Source organism: Schistocerca nitens, chromosome 1, assembly GCF_023898315.1.
Source record: "Schistocerca nitens isolate TAMUIC-IGC-003100 chromosome 1, iqSchNite1.1, whole genome shotgun sequence".
NCBI lineage: Eukaryota > Metazoa > Arthropoda > Insecta > Orthoptera > Acrididae > Schistocerca > Schistocerca nitens.
In genome coordinates this window covers 708,454,770-708,477,958 of record NC_064614.1, presented here as the reverse complement: position 1 = coordinate 708,477,958, position 23,189 = coordinate 708,454,770, and the positions used below count along the sequence as shown (strand labels likewise).

General features: G+C 40.6%; 1 protein-coding gene across 1 annotated transcript in view; it reads right to left on the bottom strand.

The window, feature by feature from the left end:
- Positions 1-23,189, bottom strand: part of LOC126259818 (DNA-directed RNA polymerase III subunit RPC1) — a 249,392-nt gene that overhangs the window by 118,160 nt on the left and 108,043 nt on the right. Inside the window, exon 14 of the mRNA XM_049956862.1 lies at positions 19,539-19,738. Coding sequence (XP_049812819.1) covers positions 19,539-19,738 — 200 coding nt within the window. The remainder of the gene's footprint in view (positions 1-19,538; positions 19,739-23,189) is intronic.

Here is a 23,189-nt window from a genome sequence, read left to right as displayed (position 1 = left end):
ACAGATTAAGCGTGGAATATACCAAGGAGATTCATTAAGTCCTTTCTGGTTCTGCCTTGCTCTGAACCCACTATCCAACATGCTAAATAATACAAATTATGGATACAATATCACTGGAACATACCCACACAAAATCACACATTTGCTATACATGGATGATCTAAAACTACTGGCAGCAACAAATCAACAACTCAAACAATTACTAAAGATAACAGAAGTATTCAGCAATGATATAAGTATAGCTTTTGGAACAGACAAATGTAAGAAAAATAGCATAGTCAAGGGAAACACACTAAACAAGAAGATTACATATTGGATAACCACAGCGACTGCATAGAAGCGATGGAAAAAATGGATGCCTATAAATATCTAGGATACAGACAAAAAATAGGAATAGATAATACGAATATTAAAGAAGAACTAAAAGAAAAATATAGACAAAGACTAACAAAAATACTGAAAACAGAATTGACAGCAAGAAACAAGACAAAAGCTATAAATACTCATGCCATACCAATATTGACCTACTCATTTGGAGTAGTGAAATGGAGTAACACAGACCTAGAAGCACTCAATACACTTACACGATCACAATGCCACAAATATAGAATACATCACATACATTCAGCAACAGAAAGATTCACATTAAGCAGAAAGGAAGGAGGAAGGGGATTTATCGACATAAAAAACCTACATTATGGACAGGTAGACAATTTAAGAAAATTCTTTCTAGAACGAGCAGAAACTAGCAAAATACAAAAGGCAATCACTCATATATATACATCGGCTACACCACTGCAATTTCATAACCACTTCTACAACCCTTTAGATCACATAACATCAACAGATACGAAGAAAGTAAATTGGAAAAAGAAAACACTTCATGGCAAGCACCCGTATCATCTAACACAGCCACACATCGATCAAGACGCATCCAACACATGGCTAAGAAAAGGCAATATATACAGAGAGACAGAAGGATTCATGATTGCAATACAGGATCAAACAATAAACACCAGGTATTACAGCAAGCATATTATTAAAGATCCCAATATCACAACAGATAAATGCAGACTTTGTAAACAACAAATAGAAACAGTAGATCACATCACAAGCGGATGTACAATACTAGCAAATACAGAATACCCCAGAAGACATGACAATGTCCCAAAAATAATACATCAACAGCTTGCCTTACAACATAAACTTTTAAAACAACAAGTCCCTACATACAAGTATGCATCACAAAATGTACTGGAGAATGATGATAACAAATTATACTGGAACAGAACCATTATAACAGATAAAACAACGCCACATAACAAACCTGACATCATACTCACCAATAAAAAGAAGAAATTAACACAACTAATCGAAATATCCATACCCAATACAACAAATATACAAAAGAAAACAGGAGAAAAAATTGAAAAATACATCCAACTGGCTGAGGAAGTCAAAGACATGTGGCATCAGGATAAAGTTGACATCATACCAATTATACTATCAACTACAGGAGTCATACCACACAATATCGACCAGTACATCAATGCAATACAGCTACATCCAAACTTATATATACAACTACAGAAATCCATAATTATTTATACATGTTCAATTACCCGAAAGTTCCTAAATGCAATATAACACATACCGTACAGTTAATAGGAAGTGACGCTTGATCAAGGTCCGCGTCACTTTCCATTCTTAACCAGACTTAACATCTGAGAAAGTAAAGAAATGATAATAATAATAATAATAATAATAATAATAATAATAATAATAATATGTTCTGCCAGTCGTAAAAGGAGACGAAAAGAACAAACCACTAATAGGGCTAATCCCCCTTTTAGTGTGATTACTTGGTTCAGGACAGAACTAAAGAAGCCTCGGACAAGTGCCGTCATGGTCGGGTACGACGCTTGAACCCTATGCCCGCCCACAATGGTAATGACACTGCTAGCCAACTGGAAAATGATTTAAATCCAAATAGAGGTGTTTTGCAGGATATGCTTCCAGCAACCACCCTAGAAGGAAAACAAAGACAGAGGGTGAGATGGTCAGATGAAGTTAATCGACACCTCATGTTCTGTTATTACCAAGCAACAAACCTAGGAACCAACACAACTGGATACAGATCACAAGTATACACAACATTTATTACCACATACCCAGAATTAAAATTTTTAACAGAACAACGACTAGCTGATCAGATCCGTGTAATAATAAAAAATAACAGGATACCCCAGACAGAATTGGAAAACATCAAACAACAAATACAACAAATACTGGAACAGAATAATGTGCAATCAGAAGAAGAAGAAAATACAGTTATGGACTCAAACATCCCAGAGCAAACAAACAAAGAACAACACGCATCAATTAAACAATCAGAGGAAAACGAAATCTTAAGACAGCCACCAGAACAAGCACAAATAGAACACGAAGTGACACACATGTTAGATATAGAAGAAAAATTTCAGCTGACATATATAGAATACAAAGACACAAATACAGACATTAGACCATTCTTGCATAGACTGCCAAGTAACCCACAAGTCGAAACAACAATAACAACTACCAACACAATCATACACAACAAAATAAATGAAAACACAACTATGGAAGAGTTACAACTACTGGTTTATACAGGAGCACTCACTACACTAAATATACACACTAGGCAGAGATCAGAACCAATCAACACACAGAAGAAAACCACAAAACCAGCATGGCAACACAGGCTACAGATCAGAATAGAAAAACTGAGAAAGGACATCGGACGGCTAACACAATTTATAAGAAATGAAATGTCAGAAAAAAAACGAAAAAGGTTAGGTAAAATCTCACAACAAGAAGCGATAGAGCAATTAGATGAGAAGAAGCAGAAATTACAAGCATTGGCCAAACGACTCAGGAGATACAAAAAAAGTGAAAATAGAAGGAAACAAAACAAACATTCAACACAAACCAAAAGAAATTTTACCAGACAATAGATAACACACACATTAAAATAGACAATCCACCAAACATAACAGACATGGAACACTTCTGGAGCAACATATGGTCAAACCCGGTACAACATAACAGGCATGCACGGTGGATACAAGCAGAAACAGACACATATAAGATAATACCACAAATGCCTGAAGTGATAATTTTGCAACATGAAGTCACCCAAGCTATTAATTCTGCTCACAATTGGAAAGCCCCTGGAAAAGATAAAATAGCAAATTTCTGGCTAAAGAAGTTCACCTCAACACATTCACATCTAACTAAATTATTTAACAGTTACATTGCAGACCCATACACATTCCCTGATACACTTACACATGGAATAACTTATCTGAAACCTAGAGATCAAGCAGACACAGCGAACCCAGCTAAATATCGCCCCATAACATGCCTACCAACAATATACAAAATATTAACTTCAGTCATTACACAGAAATTAATGACACATACAACACAGAACAAAATTATAAATGAAGAACAAAAGGGCTGTTGCAAAGGAGCACGAGGATGTAAAGAGCAACTGATAATAGATGCAGAGGTGACATATCAAGCTAAAACTAAACAAAGGTCGCTACACTACGCATACATTGATTACCAAAAAGCTTTTGATAGTGTACCCCACTCATGGTTACTACAAATATTGGAAATATACAAAGTAGATCCTAAATTGATACAGTTCCTAAACATAGTAATGAAAAATTGGAAAACCACACTTAATATCCAAACAAATTAAAATGACATCACATCACAGCCAATACAGATTAAGCGTGGAATATACCAAGGAGATTCATTAAGTCCTTTCTGGTTCTGCCTTGCTCTGAACCCACTATCCAACATGCTAAATAATACAAATTATGGATACAATATCACTGGAACATACCCACACAAAATCACACATTTGCTATACATGGATGATCTAAAACTACTGGCAGCAACAAATCAACAACTCAAACAATTACTAAAGATAACAGAAGTATTCAGCAATGATATAAATATCGCTTTTGTAACAGACAAATGTAAGAAAAATAGCATAGTCCAGGGAAAACACACTAAACAAGAAGATTACATATTGGATAACCACAGTGACTGCATAGAAGTGATGGAAAAAACAGGTGGCTATAAATATCTAGGATACAGACAAAAAATAGGAATAGATAATACAAATATTAAAGAAGAACTAAAAGAAAAATATAGACAAAGACTAACAAAAATACTGAAAACAGAATTGACAGCAAGAAACAAGACAAAAGCTATAAATACCTATGCTATACCAATATTGACCTACTCATTTGGAGTAGTGAAATGGAGTAACACAGACCTAGAAGTGCTCAACACACTTACACGATCACAATGCCACAAATATAGAATACATCACATACATTCAGCAACAGAAAGATTCACATTAAGCAGAAAGGAAGGAGGAAGGGGATTTATCGACATAAAAAACCTACATTATGGACAGGTAGACAATTTAAGAAAATTCTTTATAGAACGAGCAGAAATCAGCAAAATAACCAAAGCAATCACTCATATTAATACATCTGCTACACCACTGCAATTTCATAACCACTTCTACAACCCGTTAGATCACATAACATCAACAGATACGAAGAAAGTAAATTGGAAAAAGAAAACACTACATTACAAGCACCCGTATCATCTAACTCAGCCACACATCGATCAAGACGCATCCAACACATGGCTAAGAAAAGGCAATATATACAGAGAGACGGAAGGATTCATGATTGCAATACAGGATCAAACAATAAACACCAGGTATTACAGCAAGCATATTATTAAAGATCCCAATACCACAACAGATAAATGCAGACTTTGCGAACAACAAATAGAAACAGTAGATCACATCACAAGCGGATGTACAATACTAGCAAATACAGAATACCCCAGAAGACATGACAATGTTGCAAAAATAATTCATCAACAGCTTGCCTTACAACATAAACTTATAAAACAACACGTTCCTACATACAAGTATGCACCACAAAATGTACAGGAGAATGATGAATACAAATTATACTGGAACAGAACCATTATAACAGATAAAACAACGCCACATAACAAACCTGACATCATACTCACCAATAAAAAGAAGAAAATAACACAACTAATCGAAATATCCATACCCAATACAACAAATATACAAAAGAAAACAGGAGAAAAAATTGAAAAATACATCCAACTGGCTGAGGAAGTCAAAGACATGTGGCATCAGGATAAAGTTGACATCATACCAATTATATTATCAACTACAGGAGTCATACCACACAATATCCACCAGTACATCAACACAATACAGCTACATCCAAACATACATATACAACTACAGAAATCCGTAATTATTGATACATGTTCAATTACCCGAAAGTTCCTAAACGCAACGTGACATATACCATACAGTTAAAAGGAAGTCACGCTTGATCAAGGTCCGCGTCACTTTCATTTCAAACCAGACCTAAGGTCTGAGAAAGGAAAGAAATAATAATAATAATACCCAATAATACCCAATACAACAAATATACAAAAGAAAACAGGAGAAAAAATTGAAAAATACATCCAACTGGCTGAGGAAGTCAAAGACATGTGGCATCAGGATAAAGTTGACATTATACCAATCATACTATCAACTACAGGAGTCATACCACACAATATCCACCAGTACATCAATGCAATACAGCTACGTCCAAACTTATATATACAACTACAGAAATCTATAATTATTGATATATGTTCAATTACCCGAAAGTTCCTAAGTGCAATATAGCACATACCGTACAGTTAAAAGGAAGTGACGCTTGATCAAGATCCGCGTCACTTTCCATTTTTAACAAGACTTAACGTCTGCGAAAGTAAAGAAATGATAATAATAATAATAAACCCGTGGAGGCTCGGGAAAAGAATAGGCCTCCAGTATGTTCTGCCAGTCGAAAAAGGAGACGAAAAGAACAAACCACTAATAGGGCTAACCCCCCTTTTAGTGTGATTACTTGGTTCAGGACAGAACTAAAGAAGCCTCGGACAAGCGCTGTCATGGTCAGGGACGACGCTTGAACCCTATGCCCGTCCACAATGGTAATGACACTGCTAGCCACACGGAAATGTTTTAAATCCAAATAGAGGTGTTTTGCAGGACATGCTTCCTGCAACCACTCTAGAAGGAAAACAAAGACAGAGGATGAGATGGTCAGATGAAGTTAACCGACACCTCATGTTCTGATATTACCAAGCAACAAACTTAGGAACCAACACAACTGGATACAGATCACAAGTATACACAAAATTTATTACCAGATACCCAGAATTAAAATTTTTAACAGAACAACGACTAGCTGATCAGATTCGTGTAATAATAAAAAATAACAGGATACCCCAGTCAGAATTAGAAAACATCAAACAACAAATACAACAAATACTGGAACAAAATAATGTGCAATCATAAGAAGAAGAAAATACAGTAATGGACTCAAACATCCCAGAGCAAACAAACAAAGAACAACACGCATCAATTAAACAATCAGAGGAAAACGAAATCTTAAGACAGCCACCAGAAGAAGCACAAATAGAACACGAAGTGACACACATGTTAGATATAGAAGAAAAATTTCAGCTGACATATATAGAATACAAAGACACAAATACAGACATTAGACCATTCTTGCATAGACTGCCAAGTAACCCACAAGTCGAAACAACAATAACAACTACCAACACAATCATACACAACAAAATAAATGAAAACACAACTATGGAAGAGTTACAACTACTGGTTTATACAGGAGCACTCACTACACTAAATATACACACTAGGCAGAGATCAGAACCAATCAACACACAGAAGAAAACCACAAAACCAGCATGGCAACACAGGCTACAGATCAGAATAGAAAAACGGAGAAAAGACATTGGACAACTAACACAATTTATAAGAAATGAATTATCAGACAAAAAACGAAAAAGGTTAGGTAAAATCTCACAACAAGAAGCGATAGAGCAATTAGATGAAAAGAAGCAGAAATTACAAGCACTGGCCAAACGACTTAGAAGATACAAAAAAGTGAAAATAGAAGGAAACAAAAACCAAACATTCAACTAAAACCAAAAGAAATTTTACCAGACAATAGATAACACACACATTAAAATAGACAATCCACCAAACATAACAGACATGGAACACTTCTGGAGCAACATATGGTCAAACCCGGTACAACATAACAGACGCGCATGGTGGATACAAGCAGAAACAGACTCATACAAGATGATACCACAAATGCCTGAAGTGATAATTTTGCAACATGAAGTCACCCAAGTAATTAATTCTACGCACAATTGGAAAGTCCCTGGAAATTACAAAATAGCAAATTTCTGGCTAAAGAAGTTCACCTCAACACATTCACATCTAACTAAATTATTTAACATAACAGAGGGAAACATTCCACGTGGAAAAAATATATCTAAAAAGAAAGATGATGAGACTTACCAAACAAAAGCGCTGGCGGGTCGATAGACACACAAAAACACAAATATACACACAAAATTCTAGCTTTCGCAACCAACGGTTGCTTCGTCAGGAAAGAGGGAAGGAGAGGGAAAGATGAAAGAATGTGGGTTTTAAGGGAGAGGGTAAGGAGTCATTCCAATCCCGGGAGCGGAAAGACTTACCTTAGGGGGAAAAAAGGAAAGGTATACACTCGCACACACACACATATCCATCCACACATACAGACACAAGCAGACATATTTAAAGACAAAGAGTTTGGGCAGAGATGTCAGTCGAGGTGGAAGAGTAGAGGCAAAGAAGTTGTTGAGAGACAGGTGAGGTATGAGTGGCGGCAACTTGAAATTAGCGGAGATTGAGGCCTGGCGGATAACGAGAAGAGAGGATATACTGAAGGGCAAGTTCCCATCTCCGGAGTTCGGATAGGTTGGTGTTGGTGGGAAGTATCCAGATAACCCGGACGGTGTAACACTGTGCCAAGATGTGCTGGCTGTGCACCAAGGCATGTTTAGCCACAGGGTGATCCTCATTACCAACAAACACTGTCTGCCTGTGTCCATTCATGCGAATGGACAGTTTGTTGCTGGTCATTCCCACATAGAATGCATCACAGTGTAGGCAGGTCAGTTGGTAAATCACGTGGGTGCTTTCACACGTGGCTCTGCCTTTGATCGTGTACACCTTCCGGGTTACAGGACTGGAGTAGGTGGTGGTGGGAGGGTGCATGGGACAGGTTTTGCACCGGGGGCGGTTACAAGGATAGGAGCCAGAGGGTAGGGAAGGTGGTTTGGGGATTTCATAGGGATGAACTAACAGGTTACGAAGGTTAGGTGGACGGCGGAAAGACACTCTTGGCGGAGTGGGGAGGATTTCATGAAGGATGGATCTCATTTCAGGGCAGGATTTGAGGAAGTCGTATCCCTGCTGGAGAGCCACATTCAGAGTCTGGTCCAGTCCCGGAAAGTATCCTGTCACAAGTGGGGCACTTTTGTGGTTCTTCTGTGGGGGATTCTGGGTTTGAGGGGATGAGGAAGTGGCTCTGGTTATTTGCTTCTGTACCAGGCCGGGAGGGTAGTTGCGGGATGCAAAAGCTGTTGTCAGGTTGTTGGTGTAATGTTTCAGGGATTCCGGACTGGAGCAGATTCGTTTGCCACGAAGACCTAGGCTGTAGGGAAGGGACCGTTTGATGTGGAATGGGTGGCAGCTGTCATAATGGAGGTACTGTTGCTTGTTGGTGGGTTTGATGTGGACGGACGTGTGAAGTTGGCCATTGGACAGGTGGAGGTCAACGTCAAGGAAAGTGGCATGGGATTTGGAGTAGGACCAGGTGAATCTGATGGAACCAAAGGAGTTGAGGTTGGAGAGGAAATTCTGGAGTTCTTCTTCACTGTGAGTCCAGATCATGAAGATGTCATCAATAAATCTGTACCAAACTTTGGGTTGGCAGACCTGGGTAACCAAGAAGGCTTCCTCTAAGCGACCCATGAATAGGTTGGCGTACGAGGGGGCCATCCTGGTACCCATGGCTGTTCCCTTTAATTGTTGGTATGTCTGGCCTTCAAAAGTGAAGAAGTTGTGGGTCAGGATGAAGCTGGCTAAGGTAATGAGGAAAGAGGTTTTAGGTAGGGTGGCAGGTGATCGGCGTGAAAGGAAATGCTCCATTGCAGCGAGGCCCTGGACGTGCGGAATATTTGTGTATAAGGAAGTGGCATCAATGGTTACAAGGATGGTTTCCGGGGGTAACAGATTGGGTAAGGATTCCAGGCGTTCAAGGAAGTGGTTGGTGTCTTTGATGAAGGATGGGAGACTGCATGTAATGGGTTGAAGGTGTTGATCTACGTAGGCAGAGATACGTTCTGTGGGGGCTTGGTAACCAGCTACAATGGGGCGGCCGGGATGATTGGGTTTGTGGATTTTAGGAAGAAGGTAGAAGGTTGGGGTGCGGGGTGTCGGTGGGGTCAGGAGGTTGATGGAGTCAGGTGAAAGGTTTTGCAGGGGGCCTAAGGTTCTGAGGATTCCTTGAAGCTCCGCCTGGACATCGGGAATGGGGTTACCTTGGCAAACTTTGTATGTGGTGTTGTCTGAAAGCTGACGCAGTCCCTCAGCCACATACTCCCGACGATCAAGTACCACGGTCGTGGAACCCTTGTCCACCGGAAGAATGACGATGGATCGGTCAGCCTTCAGATCACGGATAGCCTGGGCTTCAGCAGTGGTGATGTTGGGTGTAGGATTAAGGTTTTTTAAGAAGGATTGAGATGCAAGACTGGAAGTCAGAAATTCCTGGAAGGTTTGGAGAGGGTGATTTTGAGGAAGAGGAGGTGGGTCCCGCTAAAATCCCCCTAAAATCCGTCACAGCGGGACCCACCTCCTCTTCCTCAAAATCACCCTCTCCAAACCTTCCAGGAATTTCTGACTTCCAGTCTTGCATCTCAATCCTTCTTAAAAAACCTTAATCCTACACCCAACATCACCACTGCTGAAGCCCAGGCTATCCGTGATCTGAAGGCTGACCGATCCATCGTCATTCTTCCGGCGGACAAGGGTTCCACGACCGTGGTACTTGATCGTCGGGAGTATGTGGCTGAGGGACTGCGTCAGCTTTCAGACAACACCACATACAAAGTTTGCCAAGGTAACCCCATTCCCGATGTCCAGGCGGAGCTTCAAGGAATCCTCAGAACCTTAGGCCCCCTGCAAAACCTTTCACCTGACTCCATCAACCTCCTGACCCCACCGACACCCCGCACCCCAACCTTCTACCTTCTTCCTAAAATCCACAAACCCAATCATCCCGGCCGCCCCATTGTAGCTGGTTACCAAGCCCCCACAGAACGTATCTCTGCCTACGTAGATCAACACCTTCAACCCATTACATGCAGTCTCCCATCCTTCATCAAAGACACCAACCACTTCCTTGAACGCCTGGAATCCTTACCCAATCTGTTACCCCCGGAAACCATCCTTGTAACCATTGATGCCACTTCCTTATACACAAATATTCCGCACGTCCAGGGCCTCGCTGCAATGGAGCATTTCCTTTCACGCCGATCACCTGCCACCCTACCTAAAACCTCTTTCCTCATTACCTTAGCCAGCTTCATCCTGACCCACAACTTCTTCACTTTTGAAGGCCAGACATACCAACAATTAAAGGGAACAGCCATGGGTACCAGGATGGCCCCCTCGTACGCCAACCTATTCATGGGTCGCTTAGAGGAAGCCTTCTTGGTTACCCAGGTCTGCCAACCCAAAGTTTGGTACAGATTTATTGATGACATCTTCATGATCTGGACTCACAGTGAAGAAGAACTCCAGAATTTCCTCTCCAACCTCAACTCCTTTGGTTCCATCAGATTCACCTGGTCCTACTCCAAATCCCATGCCACTTTCCTTGACGTTGACCTCCACCTGTCCAATGGCCAACTTCACACGTCCGTCCACATCAAACCCACCAACAAGCAACAGTACCTCCATTATGACAGCTGCCACCCATTCCACATCAAACGGTCCCTTCCCTACAGCCTAGGTCTTCGTGGCAAACGAATCTGCTCCAGTCCGGAATCCCTGAAACATTACACCAACAACCTGACAACAGCTTTTGCATCCCGCAACTACCCTCCCGGCCTGGTACAGAAGCAAATAACCAGAGCCACTTCCTCATCCCCTCAAACCCAGAATCCCCCACAGAAGAACCACAAAAGTGCCCCACTTGTGACAGGATACTTTCCGGGACTGGACCAGACTCTGAATGTGGCTCTCCAGCAGGGATACGACTTCCTCAAATCCTGCCCTGAAATGAGATCCATCCTTCATGAAATCCTCCCCACTCCGCCAAGAGTGTCTTTCCGCCGTCCACCTAACCTTCGTAACCTGTTAGTTCATCCCTATGAAATCCCCAAACCACCTTCCCTACCCTCTGGCTCCTATCCTTGTAACCGCCCCCGGTGCAAAACCTGTCCCATGCACCCTCCCACCACCACCTACTCCAGTCCTGTAACCCGGAAGGTGTACACGATCAAAGGCAGAGCCACGTGTGAAAGCACCCACGTGATTTACCAACTGACCTGCCTACACTGTGATGCATTCTATGTGGGAATGACCAGCAACAAACTGTCCATTCGCATGAATGGACACAGGCAGACAGTGTTTGTTGGTAATGAGGATCACCCTGTGGCTAAACATGCCTTGGTGCACAGCCAGCACATCTTGGCACAGTGTTACACCGTCCGGGTTATCTGGATACTTCCCACCAACACCAACCTATCCGAACTCCGGAGATGGGAACTTGCCCTTCAGTATATCCTCTCTTCTCGTTATCCGCCAGGCCTCAATCTCCGCTAATTTCAAGTTGCCGCCACTCATACCTCACCTGTCTCTCAACAACTTCTTTGCCTCTACTCTTCCACCTCGACTGACATCTCTGCCCAAACTCTTTGTCTTTAAATATGTCTGCTTGTGTCTGTATGTGTGGATGGATATGTGTGTGTGTGCGAGTGTATACCTTTCCTTTTTTCCCCCTAAGGTAAGTCTTTCCGCTCCCGGGATTGGAATGACTCCTTACCCTCTCCCTTAAAACCCACATTCTTTCATCTTTCCCTCTCCTTCCCTCTTTCCTGACGAAGCAACCGTTGGTTGCGAAAGCTAGAATTTTGTGTGTATATTTGTGTTTTTGTGTGTCTATCGACCTGCCAGCGCTTTTGTTTGGTAAGTCTCATCATCTTTCTTTTTAGATATAAATTATTTAACAGTTACATTGCAGACCCATACACAGTCCCTGATACACTTACACATGGAATAACTTATCTGAAACCTAAAGATCAAGCAGACACAGCAAACCCAGCTAAATATCGCCCCATAACATGCCTACCAACAATCTACAAAATATTAACTTCAGTCATTACACAGAAATTAATGACACATACAACACAGAACAAAATTATAAATGAAGAACAAAATGGCTGCTGCAAATGAGCACGAGGATGTAAAGAGCAACTGATAATAGATACAGAGGTGACATATCAAGCTAAAACTAAACAAAGGGCGCTACACTACGCATACATTGATTACCAAAAAGCTTTTGATAGTGTATCCCACTCATGGTTACTACAGATATTGGAAATATACAAAGTAGATCCTAAATTAATACAGTTCCTAAACATAGTAATGAAAAATTGGAAAACCACACTTAATATCCAAACAAATTCAAATAATATCACATCACGGCCAATACAGATTAAGCGTGGAATATACCAAGGAGACTCATTAAGTCCTTTCTGGTTCTGCCTTGCTCTGAACCCACTATCCAACATGCTAAATAATACAAATTATGGGTATAATATTACTGGAACATACCCACACAAAATAACACATTTGCTATACATGGATGATCTAAAACTACTGGCAGCAACAAATCAACAACTCAAACAATTACTAAAGATAACAGAAGTATTCAGCAATGATATAAATATGGCTTTTGGAACAGACAAATGTAAGAAAAATAGCATAGTCAAGGGAAAACACACTAAAAAAGAAGATTACATATTGAATAACCACAGTGACTCCATAGAAGCGATGGAAAAAACAGATGCCTATAAATACCTAGGATATAGACAAAAAATAGGAATAGATAATACAAATATTAAAGAAGAACTAAAAGAAAAATATAGACAAAGACTAACAAAAATACTGAAAACAGAATTGACAGCAAGAAACAAGACAAAAGCTATAAATACTTATGATATACCAATTTTGACCTATTCATTTGGAGTAGTGAAATGGAGTAACACTGACCTAGAAGCACTCAATACACTTACACGATCACAATGCCACAAATATAGAATACATCACATACATTCAGCAACAGAAAGATTCACGTTAAGCAGGTAGAAAATTTAAGAAAATTCTTTATAGAACGAGCAGAAACTAGCAAAATACACAAAGCAATCACTCATATAAATACATCGGCTACACCATTGCAATTTCATAACCACTTCTACAACCCTTTAGATCACATAACATCAACAGATACGAAGGAAGTAAATTGGAAAAAGAAAACACTACATTACAAGCACCCGTATCATCTAACACAGCCACACATCGATCAAGACGCATCCAACACATGGCTAACAAAAGCCAATATATACAGTGAGACGGAAGGATTCATGATTGCAATACAGGATCAAACAATAAACACCAGATATTACAGCAAGCATATTATTAAAGATCCCAATACCACAACAGATAAATGCCGACTTTGCAGACAACAAATAGAAACAGTAGATCACATCACAAGTGGATGTACAATACTAGCAAATACAGAATACCCCAGAAGACATGACAATGTAGCAAAAATAATACATCAACAACTTGCAATACAACATAAACTAATAAAACAGCACGTTCCCACATACAAGTATGCACCACAAAATGTACTGGAGAATGATGAATACAAATTATACTGGAACAGATCCATTATTAGAGATAAAACAACACCACATAACAAACCTGACATCATACTCACCAATAAAAAGAAGAAATTAACATAACTAATCGAAATATCCATACCCAATACAACAAATATACAGAAGAAAACAGGGGAAAAAATTGAAAAATACATCCAACTGGCTGAGGAAGTCAAAGACATGTGGCATCAGGATAAAGTTGACATTATACCAATCATACTATCAACTACAGGAGTCATACCACACAATATCCACCAGTACATCAACACAATACAGCTACATCCAAACATATATATACAACTCCAGAAATCTGTAATTATTGATACATGTTCAATTACCCGAAAGTTCCTAAATGCAATGTAACATATACCACACAGTCAAAAGGAAGTCACGCTTGATCAAGGTCCGCGTCACTTTCCATTTTTAACCAGACATAATGTCTGAGAAAGGAAAGAAATAATAATATCATCATCATCATCATCATCATTATTATATTCTCTATGTGGAGAGGAGAGAAGGCGAGAAGAGGAAAGGACTAAGTGAATGCATTGACGGGATAGGAGGCACATTCATACCACCTACCTATTGGAGCAGGTAGGTTGTAAGTAAGTGGAGACCAGGAAGGGTTATGGGAACAAATGATATGCCACAGGGAAAGTTCCCAACTGTGCAATTCAGAAAAGGCAGTGTTGGTAGGAACAATCCAGACACTAGAGTCAAGCACATGTTGAGCAGCATCATCATCCTTGGAGTCTTTTGTGGTGGCAGGCTTCAATAAAATCTTCTCAGTTTACAAGCTGTGACACTTCAAATAAAATACTTGAGCTTTCAATAGCTCTCTCCACAACCATCCTCAGAAGTTAAAATCACCAATTCCCAGGGCCTGCAGAGTGTTCCACTTTTATGGGTGTGATAGCAGTATCCGGAAGCTACCAGAGAAGGCCAAAGTGACACACATGCAGAAAGCGAGTTGGGCAGCTCACAACGGCTCTGGCCCACTGTGGGACTGAGTTATGTCACGTGGTATGAGGGGCCTGCATCACATTTGAAGTGGTCACTCCTGTCGCCCTACAAGCATCAAGAAACTATCGTTGCTTTCGCTCAACCACAGTAATGGTGTCCATCACAAAATTAAATTTACTGCTGTGATGGCAAGGAATGGCAAGCTTCATTTCGGTAGCAGGAACACACGGATAGGAAAAGTTAATGGTTCGGATGTACCAGTACTGCATTATGTCATGTTTGGTTCTTTATTATGGCATAACGCCATGTGTCCTAGAAGATGAAAACGTGCAGGACACCGGCTTAGTCATTCAGTGTACAGGAAGCATATGTCACTGATTGGTGCTTGAACAATAAGTATAACTTTGAATTCCAACAAACACTGCATGTTACTTTCTGAAGCATAGAATTCAAGATTGTGATGCGCTTTTGTAAGTCAGTCATAGCTCGTGTCACATGATCTAGGCAGCTGATGACAGCGGATATTCAGAGCATAGGACACGTGATGTAGTGAGCCAATAGCAACATCACTGTTACGTAGCACAAACACATGGATAGGAAAAGTTAATGGTTCGGATGTACAAGTACTGCATTATCTCATGTTTGGTTCTTTATTATGGCATAACGCCATATGTCCTAGAAGATGAAAACATGCACCTGAGATGCTGCAAACAGTTTAAATTAGCCAATAGTGTGGAATTAAACACTTCGTTTTAAATAAATTGACTGCCTCAGCAGAAAAGATTAAGAAAAGCCAAATCTCTTTAGCAAACCGACAAATATAACTTAATTGTTCTGCAAGGCGATTAAAGGTTGACTTTCAAAAGGGTGGAAATAAAATAAAATCTGAATCTAATAACATATTTGAATGTATTTCAAATCACTTGATAGTTCCCGGCCACAGAAATCTGTATTGTTTTCATTTGACATGAGAACAATAAACAAAGATCACTAAATGTAAACACGGGTCACATGAAGACTACCCACCTCCCAACTACAACTCAGGCTGCTCTGTGCATCAGCCTCAGATCTACAATCTTCCTGAACCGGGGCAATACTAGATAATGGCACCCCCCTCCCATCCTCATGCATTTGGGGTAGGATGCCAAAAATTTATAAGATATACTTTTCAAAACTATGTTCATTTTGTAGTGCACATCTTTGTGAAGATGTCTGATAAATAAAACATATGTGTTCGAGAAAATGTAAGACATGTTATTTGGTCTTGAGTGTGTCAAAGTGCAGTGCCACACCTCTGCACAAAGCATTCTTCTATCGCATGTCACTGTATTTCACTCTGTGGAATTCAAAGTGTAATATCCTGAAATGGATGCCATCAAACTATATTCAGGACAGTGGAAATTAAAACGTCCTGTGGTGCCTCTCCTCCTCCCAGTCAGCCAGTTTGACATCCTGCTCTCTCTCTCTCTCTCTCTCTCTCTCTCTCTCTCTCTCTCTCTCTCTTTTTAATAGATAGAACCTTGCAATTAATATTGAATGGGATTATTTGTAACTGGGAGAACAAGAACTCTTCAGAAAATTTGCACTCTTTATTGCCTATTAGATAATAACTTGCTGTTTTGTGTGACATAAAATTAAATATAGAATACATAAAACCAGTAAAGACAAGAGACAAGCAAGACAGTAAACATTTCTTCTATCTGTTAGCCCTAGCATTTTTTTCTCTCATCTTGCAACAGCTTTACCTGATGTTTTTCCTTTCCTCATCAAAGTGCGTCAAGCATTTCACTATATGAAGGGAAAAAAAAAGGTCATTGTCTAATACTGAAAAAGTTATTAATGCAAATAATACCAAAGACTGGTGTGGTTTCTCGGTTTGATTACTTGTATTTTGCCACTGTCTGCTAGATAAAATTAAATAGGCCTGCCTAATATTGCAGCAATTGTAACACACACCAAATAAACAAGACCGTTTTGGCACAAATGGTCATTTTTATAACACGACAGAATATAATTCATAAAGTACCAATATCAAATGCCTATTAGGCCTACTACAAGCAAAAAACTTTATGTTCGGAAATAGTTGCACATTTCATCCATATGCTCCAGATTCTCAAGCATGAGATCAAAAAGAAGTAGTACGAAATTTTTGTATAAATTAGGAATCATCATATTCTTCCGTAATTTGTGTGATGTCCCCATTTCTTCTCCTTCCTCATTCTAACAAACAATCTCGTCATCACTAATTCTGTAACTATTCCTGCCAGTGTCAAAACTTATTCTCTGGTTAACTTCACTAACACTGCCACAATCACTGGTTTAGTTATGCTGCATTTATTCTCTGGTTGGACCTTATTACGTGTTCGTACAGTGCGTTTTCTACACTACTCCCAGAATAGAACTTAAGCAGCTGCTAACTGGGGCCTGTACTCTGGCTCTTACTACTATAACGGTCTGGCCAAAAATTTTGTCAAAATTTCTTTTTCTTGGATACACTAAGAAGATAATACTTAATCTTTCTTACCTGTTACTCCTGTTAGTCATTTATTTCCACTCTGGTAGTCTGAATCTATGGATTTCGATAGTAATTATAACAATGCTGATCATTCGCAAAACCAGTCAACAACATAAACAGTGACTGGCATTCACCCATTCAGCTTTGTTCCGCTCAGCTCATATAGCCTGCAGGGAAGTTTATTTCCAGACATGTCGGGGATTATCCTGGCACAGACATCACGTATGCCATGCACACATTCAAAAACCAACTTAGGATTCATTCAGAAATCAACATAGAATGTGTTCAAGAACCAACATGATGCGTTTCAAAATCATATGAATAATTGATAGACCAACGTGCGCCGGATGCTAGGCACTTTGTGAAGTGAGGGTTTTTTCCTCAAGAATATGAATTTGGCACCTCCCCCCCCCCCCCCCCCCCCTCCAAAATTGCCACCTGGGGCAGATACCCCAGTTTTACTCTGACAGCTTGGGCACGCCAGTAGAATTTTTACGGGTAGCATCTGGCTGCTTGCTGCAACTGCTTATACAGCTTACAGCCTCACTTCTGTAGCCAGAAATGGGAGAAGGTACTACTCATACGCGACTCAACTGCACATGCACATGAGCTTGCTCACAACTGCTCAAACAAATCTAATGTAAACAGCTGTGACATCACGCTCATTGGAGGCAATTTGTTGTAACGAAGCACTGCACGATCTTCCTAAAGCCTTTGATGCATTTTGATGTTGGTAGATGCTTGTATGAGCACTACGTTTGGTTGTTGTATATGGCGCATTTCCTTTGCAACTTAAATTTTATTTTATTTTATTTTTTTCCTCTCTCATTCATGTTTTATTGCTACAGTATTATCCTGCAGTAGAGAGATACAGTAACATCCTTTGAAACTTTCTAGCAGATTAAAACTGTGTGCCGGACTGAGACTCAAACTTGGGACCTTTGCCTTTCGCAGGCATGTGCTCTACCATCTGAGCTACCCAAGCATGACTCATGACCTGTCCTCACAGCTTCAATTCTGCCAGTACCCCGTCTCTTCACAGAAGAGCTTCTGTGGAGTTTGGAAGGTAGAAGACGAGGTACTGGCAGAATTGAAGCTGTGAGAATGAGTCGTGATTCATGCTTGGGCAGCTCAGGTGGTAGAGCACTTGCCCACGAAAGGGAAAGGTTCCAAGTTTGAGTCTCAGTCCAGCACACAGTTTTAATCTGCTACAAAGTTTCATATCAGCGCACACTCCACTGCAGAGTGAAAATCTCATTCTAGTAGCATCCTTTGTTAGAGTATCAGTTCTTACCAGTCAAAATTACAGAAATGTAACTGAGAACTAAAACGATTCTAAAAATTCCCGGCTTTTTCCCAGTTTTCTCCTGGATGAAAAAATTTCCAGGTTTTTTCCCGGATCTCCCAGTTGTCCCGGGTCGTATATACCCAGTTAGTAAATAAGCAAATGGGTCAAGCAGGTACACAGTCTAAAAAAACTAGAACTGAATCTCAGTTGTTTGTGTGTGCAAACCAACTCTGTTCTCAAATTCCTATTCTGACAGCCAGTAAACAGGTTTTATTCTGCTCAAATAAATGGGTGTCTATTCATTTCCAACTTCTATTGATAATCAAATACCTATCTGAAAATAATACTTCTGATGTTTTCACTCTATACATATCATTCACATTGGGAATCCTCTCAAAATATATCCAAATGAATGAGGTATGGAGGAGATTGTTAGAAGGGGTGAGGAGATAGGGAAGGGTCGGGCGGGGGGGGGGGGGGGGGGGGGGATAGGAGATACATAGGGGGCCGCGGGCAGGGGTTGACTTTTAAAATCAAATCCTGTGTTTAGCAATTAAAGCAGGAGTGCCTCAGATAAACTCAACAGCATCCACTCTATTAGGCAGAATACCAATTAAATGCATGCTGCCCCCTGGTGATTCAATTACACTGAGCCTATACAAATACCACAGCGTTGCTGCTTGTGAATTTCTGCAATTTCTATACCGTAATTTTTATAGCAGCAAATAATACTACAATGTTGTCAATATAATTAAAACTGTTCACAGAATAAAAGCTTACCTTTAGAACCACTAAGTGCCATTACAAGAGGACTGTTACTTCTATGCAATTCCTTCAAACAAGCCTTTCCTGCATGATCTCGAATAACGGACAACTCCTTTAGAATGACAGCTTCAAGTGTCTCCTCTTCTGTGCATCCTGGTTGGCACGTAAGTAGACCTTCATGCATTTGTCGAATGTATGCATCACATTTGCTGTACCTAGTCATTATAACACAACAAAATAGTTCAGGCTCAATTACACCAAAGAATAAATTTCTAAATATTTTTTAAAATGTCCAAATCAGGAGCAAGAGGGAGGGGGGAGGGGGGAGAGATGAAGGGGGAGAGGGGGAGGGTTGATGGAGAGGGGGGAAGGGAGAGGGAGGGAGAGGGAGGGGAGGGAGGGAGAGGGAGAGGGAGAGGGAGGGGAGGGAGAGGGAGGGGAGGGAGGGAGAGGGAGGGGGGAGGGGGAGGGGAGGGAGGGGGAAGGGGAGGGAGGGAGAGGGAGAGAGGGAGGGGTGGGAGGGAGAGGGAGAGAGGGAGGGGAGGGAGGGAGGGAGGGAGGGAGGAAGGGAGGGAGGGGGAGGGAGGGAGGGAGGGAGGGAGGGAGAGGGAGGGAGGGGAGGGGGAGGGAGGGAGAGGGAGGGAGGGGAGGGGGGAGAGAGATAGGGGGAGAGAGGGGGGGTACGAGTGTGCATAAGGCAAGTCTTGCAGCAGGGATGGTCAAAGGGGTACGAGCCATAGGGTAGGGAGAACTTGCCCTATGCACCCTCCTACCACCACCTATACCAGACCTGTAACTGGCAAAACATATACTATCAAAGGGAGAGCCACCTGTGAAACAACACATCATATACCAGCTGTACGTAAACACTTTTCAGGCTTTTACATTGGCATGATTACCATCAAATTATTAGTTAGGATGAATGGGTACTAGCAGCGTGAGTATACTGTAAATATACAATATCCTGTTGTCCTGTTGCACAGCATGCTTTACAACATGGCAGTTGCGACCTTGGTGCCTGTTTCACCACACGCGCCATCTGGGTCCTTCCCCCAGACACAAGTTTCTCAGGACTCTGCAGGTGGGAACTAGCACTACATGTCCTGGGTTCTTGTCGGCCACCTGCGCTTAATTTATGTTATTTTCTTCCATCTCAGCATTTCTTCACAGTAATTACTCCTTTTGTCACTCCACTTTAGTTTTCTACATCTTTCATTTTCTTACCTCTATTTTTCGCTGTCCCCCTCCTGTTCTGTTACAGCAATGCACAAAGCTTTTCACTTTTATTAACTCGTACACAATGTTTTAGCAATAATCTCTGTCTTGCATATTACCTGTCTTCCACCTTTAAGCTCTCAGGTCTTCAAGTCTCACCCGGTGCAGTCCCCAACAATCAGTCTTTCTTTCTCACCCCGTCCAGTAAGTCCACTCTGATTTTGTAAGTCCACATTAAGTTGTTTCTCACTGCTAAATAAACTATCTAACAACTGTACTACATTATCAGCACTTATTTCTGCAACAATTGTATCTTCTTCTAAGTTTTGAGAAGGTCGAAATACAGTGCGTACTTCAATGCAAGATGCTTTCAATAATTTCCACAATGAAACTCTGTCTCGAAATCTGGCAGAAACCCAAAGAGATTCTGACACACCAGTGGCGAGACGCAATCAATACCTTCATTGTGTGATACCATCGGTGAAGTCACTGATGACAGTGCCAGTAAAGCAGAGTTATTAAACACAATTTCCCAAAACTCCTTCACCAAAGAAGACTAAGTAAACATTTCTGAATTCCAATCAAGAACAACTGCCAAGATGAGAAACATAGAAATAGATATCCTCGGTGTCGCAAAGCAACTTAAATCACTTAATAAAAGCAAGGCTTCTGGTCCAGATTGTATACCAGTCAGGTTCCTCTCAGAGTATGCTGATACAACAGCTCCATATTTAGCAATTATATACAATTGCTCACTCACAGAAATATCCATACCTAAATACTGGAAAATTGCTAAGTCACACCAATGCCCAAAAAAGGAAGTAGGAGTAATTACAGGCCCATATCACTAATGTTGATTTGCAGTAGGGTTTTCGAACATATACTGTATTCGAACATTATGAAGTACCTTAAAGAAAACAATTTATTGGCACATAGTCAGCATGGATTCAGAAAATATCGTTTTTGTGAAACACAACTAGCTCTTTACTCATGAAGTAATGAGTGCTATCGAAAGGGGATGTCAAATTGATTCCATATCTTTAGATTTCCAGAAGGCTTTTGACACCGTTCCTCACAAGCATCTTCTAATCAAACTGCATGCCTATGGAATATCGCCTCAGCTGTGCTACTAGATTTGTGATTTCCTGTCAGAAAGGTCACAGTTCGTAGTAATAGATGGAAAGTCATCAAGTAAAACAGAAATAATATCCGGCATTCCCCAAGGAAGTCTTATAAGCCCTCTATTATTCCTGATCTATATTAACGACATAGGAGACAATCTCAGTAGCCGTCTTAGATTGTTTGCAGATGACGCTATCATTTACCGTCTTGTGAAGTCATCAGATGACCAAAATGAATTGCAAAATGATTTAGATAAGATATATGTGTGGTGCTAAACATGGCAATTGACCCTGAATAAAGAAATGTGTGAAGTTATTCACACGAGTACTAAATGAAATACGCTAAATTTCGATTACGCAGTAAGTTGCACAAATCTGAAGGCTGTAGATTCAAATAAATCCTTAGGGATTACAATTACAAATACCCTAAATTGGAACAATCATGTAGATAATGTTGTGGGTAGAGCCAACCAAAGACTGCGATTCATTGGCAGAACACTTAAGAGTTGCAACAGGTCTACTAAAGATACTGCTTCCACCACGCTTGTCCGCCCTATTCTGGAGTATTGCTGTGTGGTGTGGGATCCGCATCAGATGGGACTGACAGATGACATCGAAAAAGTACAAAGAAGGCAGTTCATTTTGTATTATTGTGAAGTAGGGGAGATAGTGCCAAAGACATGATACGTGAATTGGAGTGGCAATCATTAAAACAAAGGCATTTTTTGTTGCGACGGGATCTTCTCATGAAATTTCCATCACCAGTTTTCTCCTCTAATTGTGAAAACGTTCTGATGGCACCCACCTACATAGGGAGAAATGATCATCATGATAAAACATGAGAAATCAGGGCTCACACAGAAAAATTTAAGTGCTTGTTTTTCCCACGCGCCCGTCGAGAGTGAAATGGTAAAGAGACAGCTTGAAGGTGGTTCACTGAACCCTCTGACTAGCACTTTATTGTGAATAGCAGAGTAATCATTTAGATGTAGATGTAACAAGGAACACCATGACAGTGCGATTGCAAAAGGCCAATGATGTTTATGTCATTTGATGCTTCACATATTGTCTACCACACAACCCCAATGTTGCAAGAGCGACAGGGAGCAGGACTGGAGGTTTCCAATCGTGAACACATCATGAGGCTATGGAATGTAGTTGAACTGTTTAGTTGACGAGTAACTCAAAACAGTGCTACAGCACTAGTGTTGTTGATGCAAAGCAGAGAAATGGCAATGATACACAGGGAAAACATTGCATTATATTTACACCACAAGTTGCTGAAGTTGACACTTCATTTAAAAAACACCAAGGAATTTCACAGAGTGAG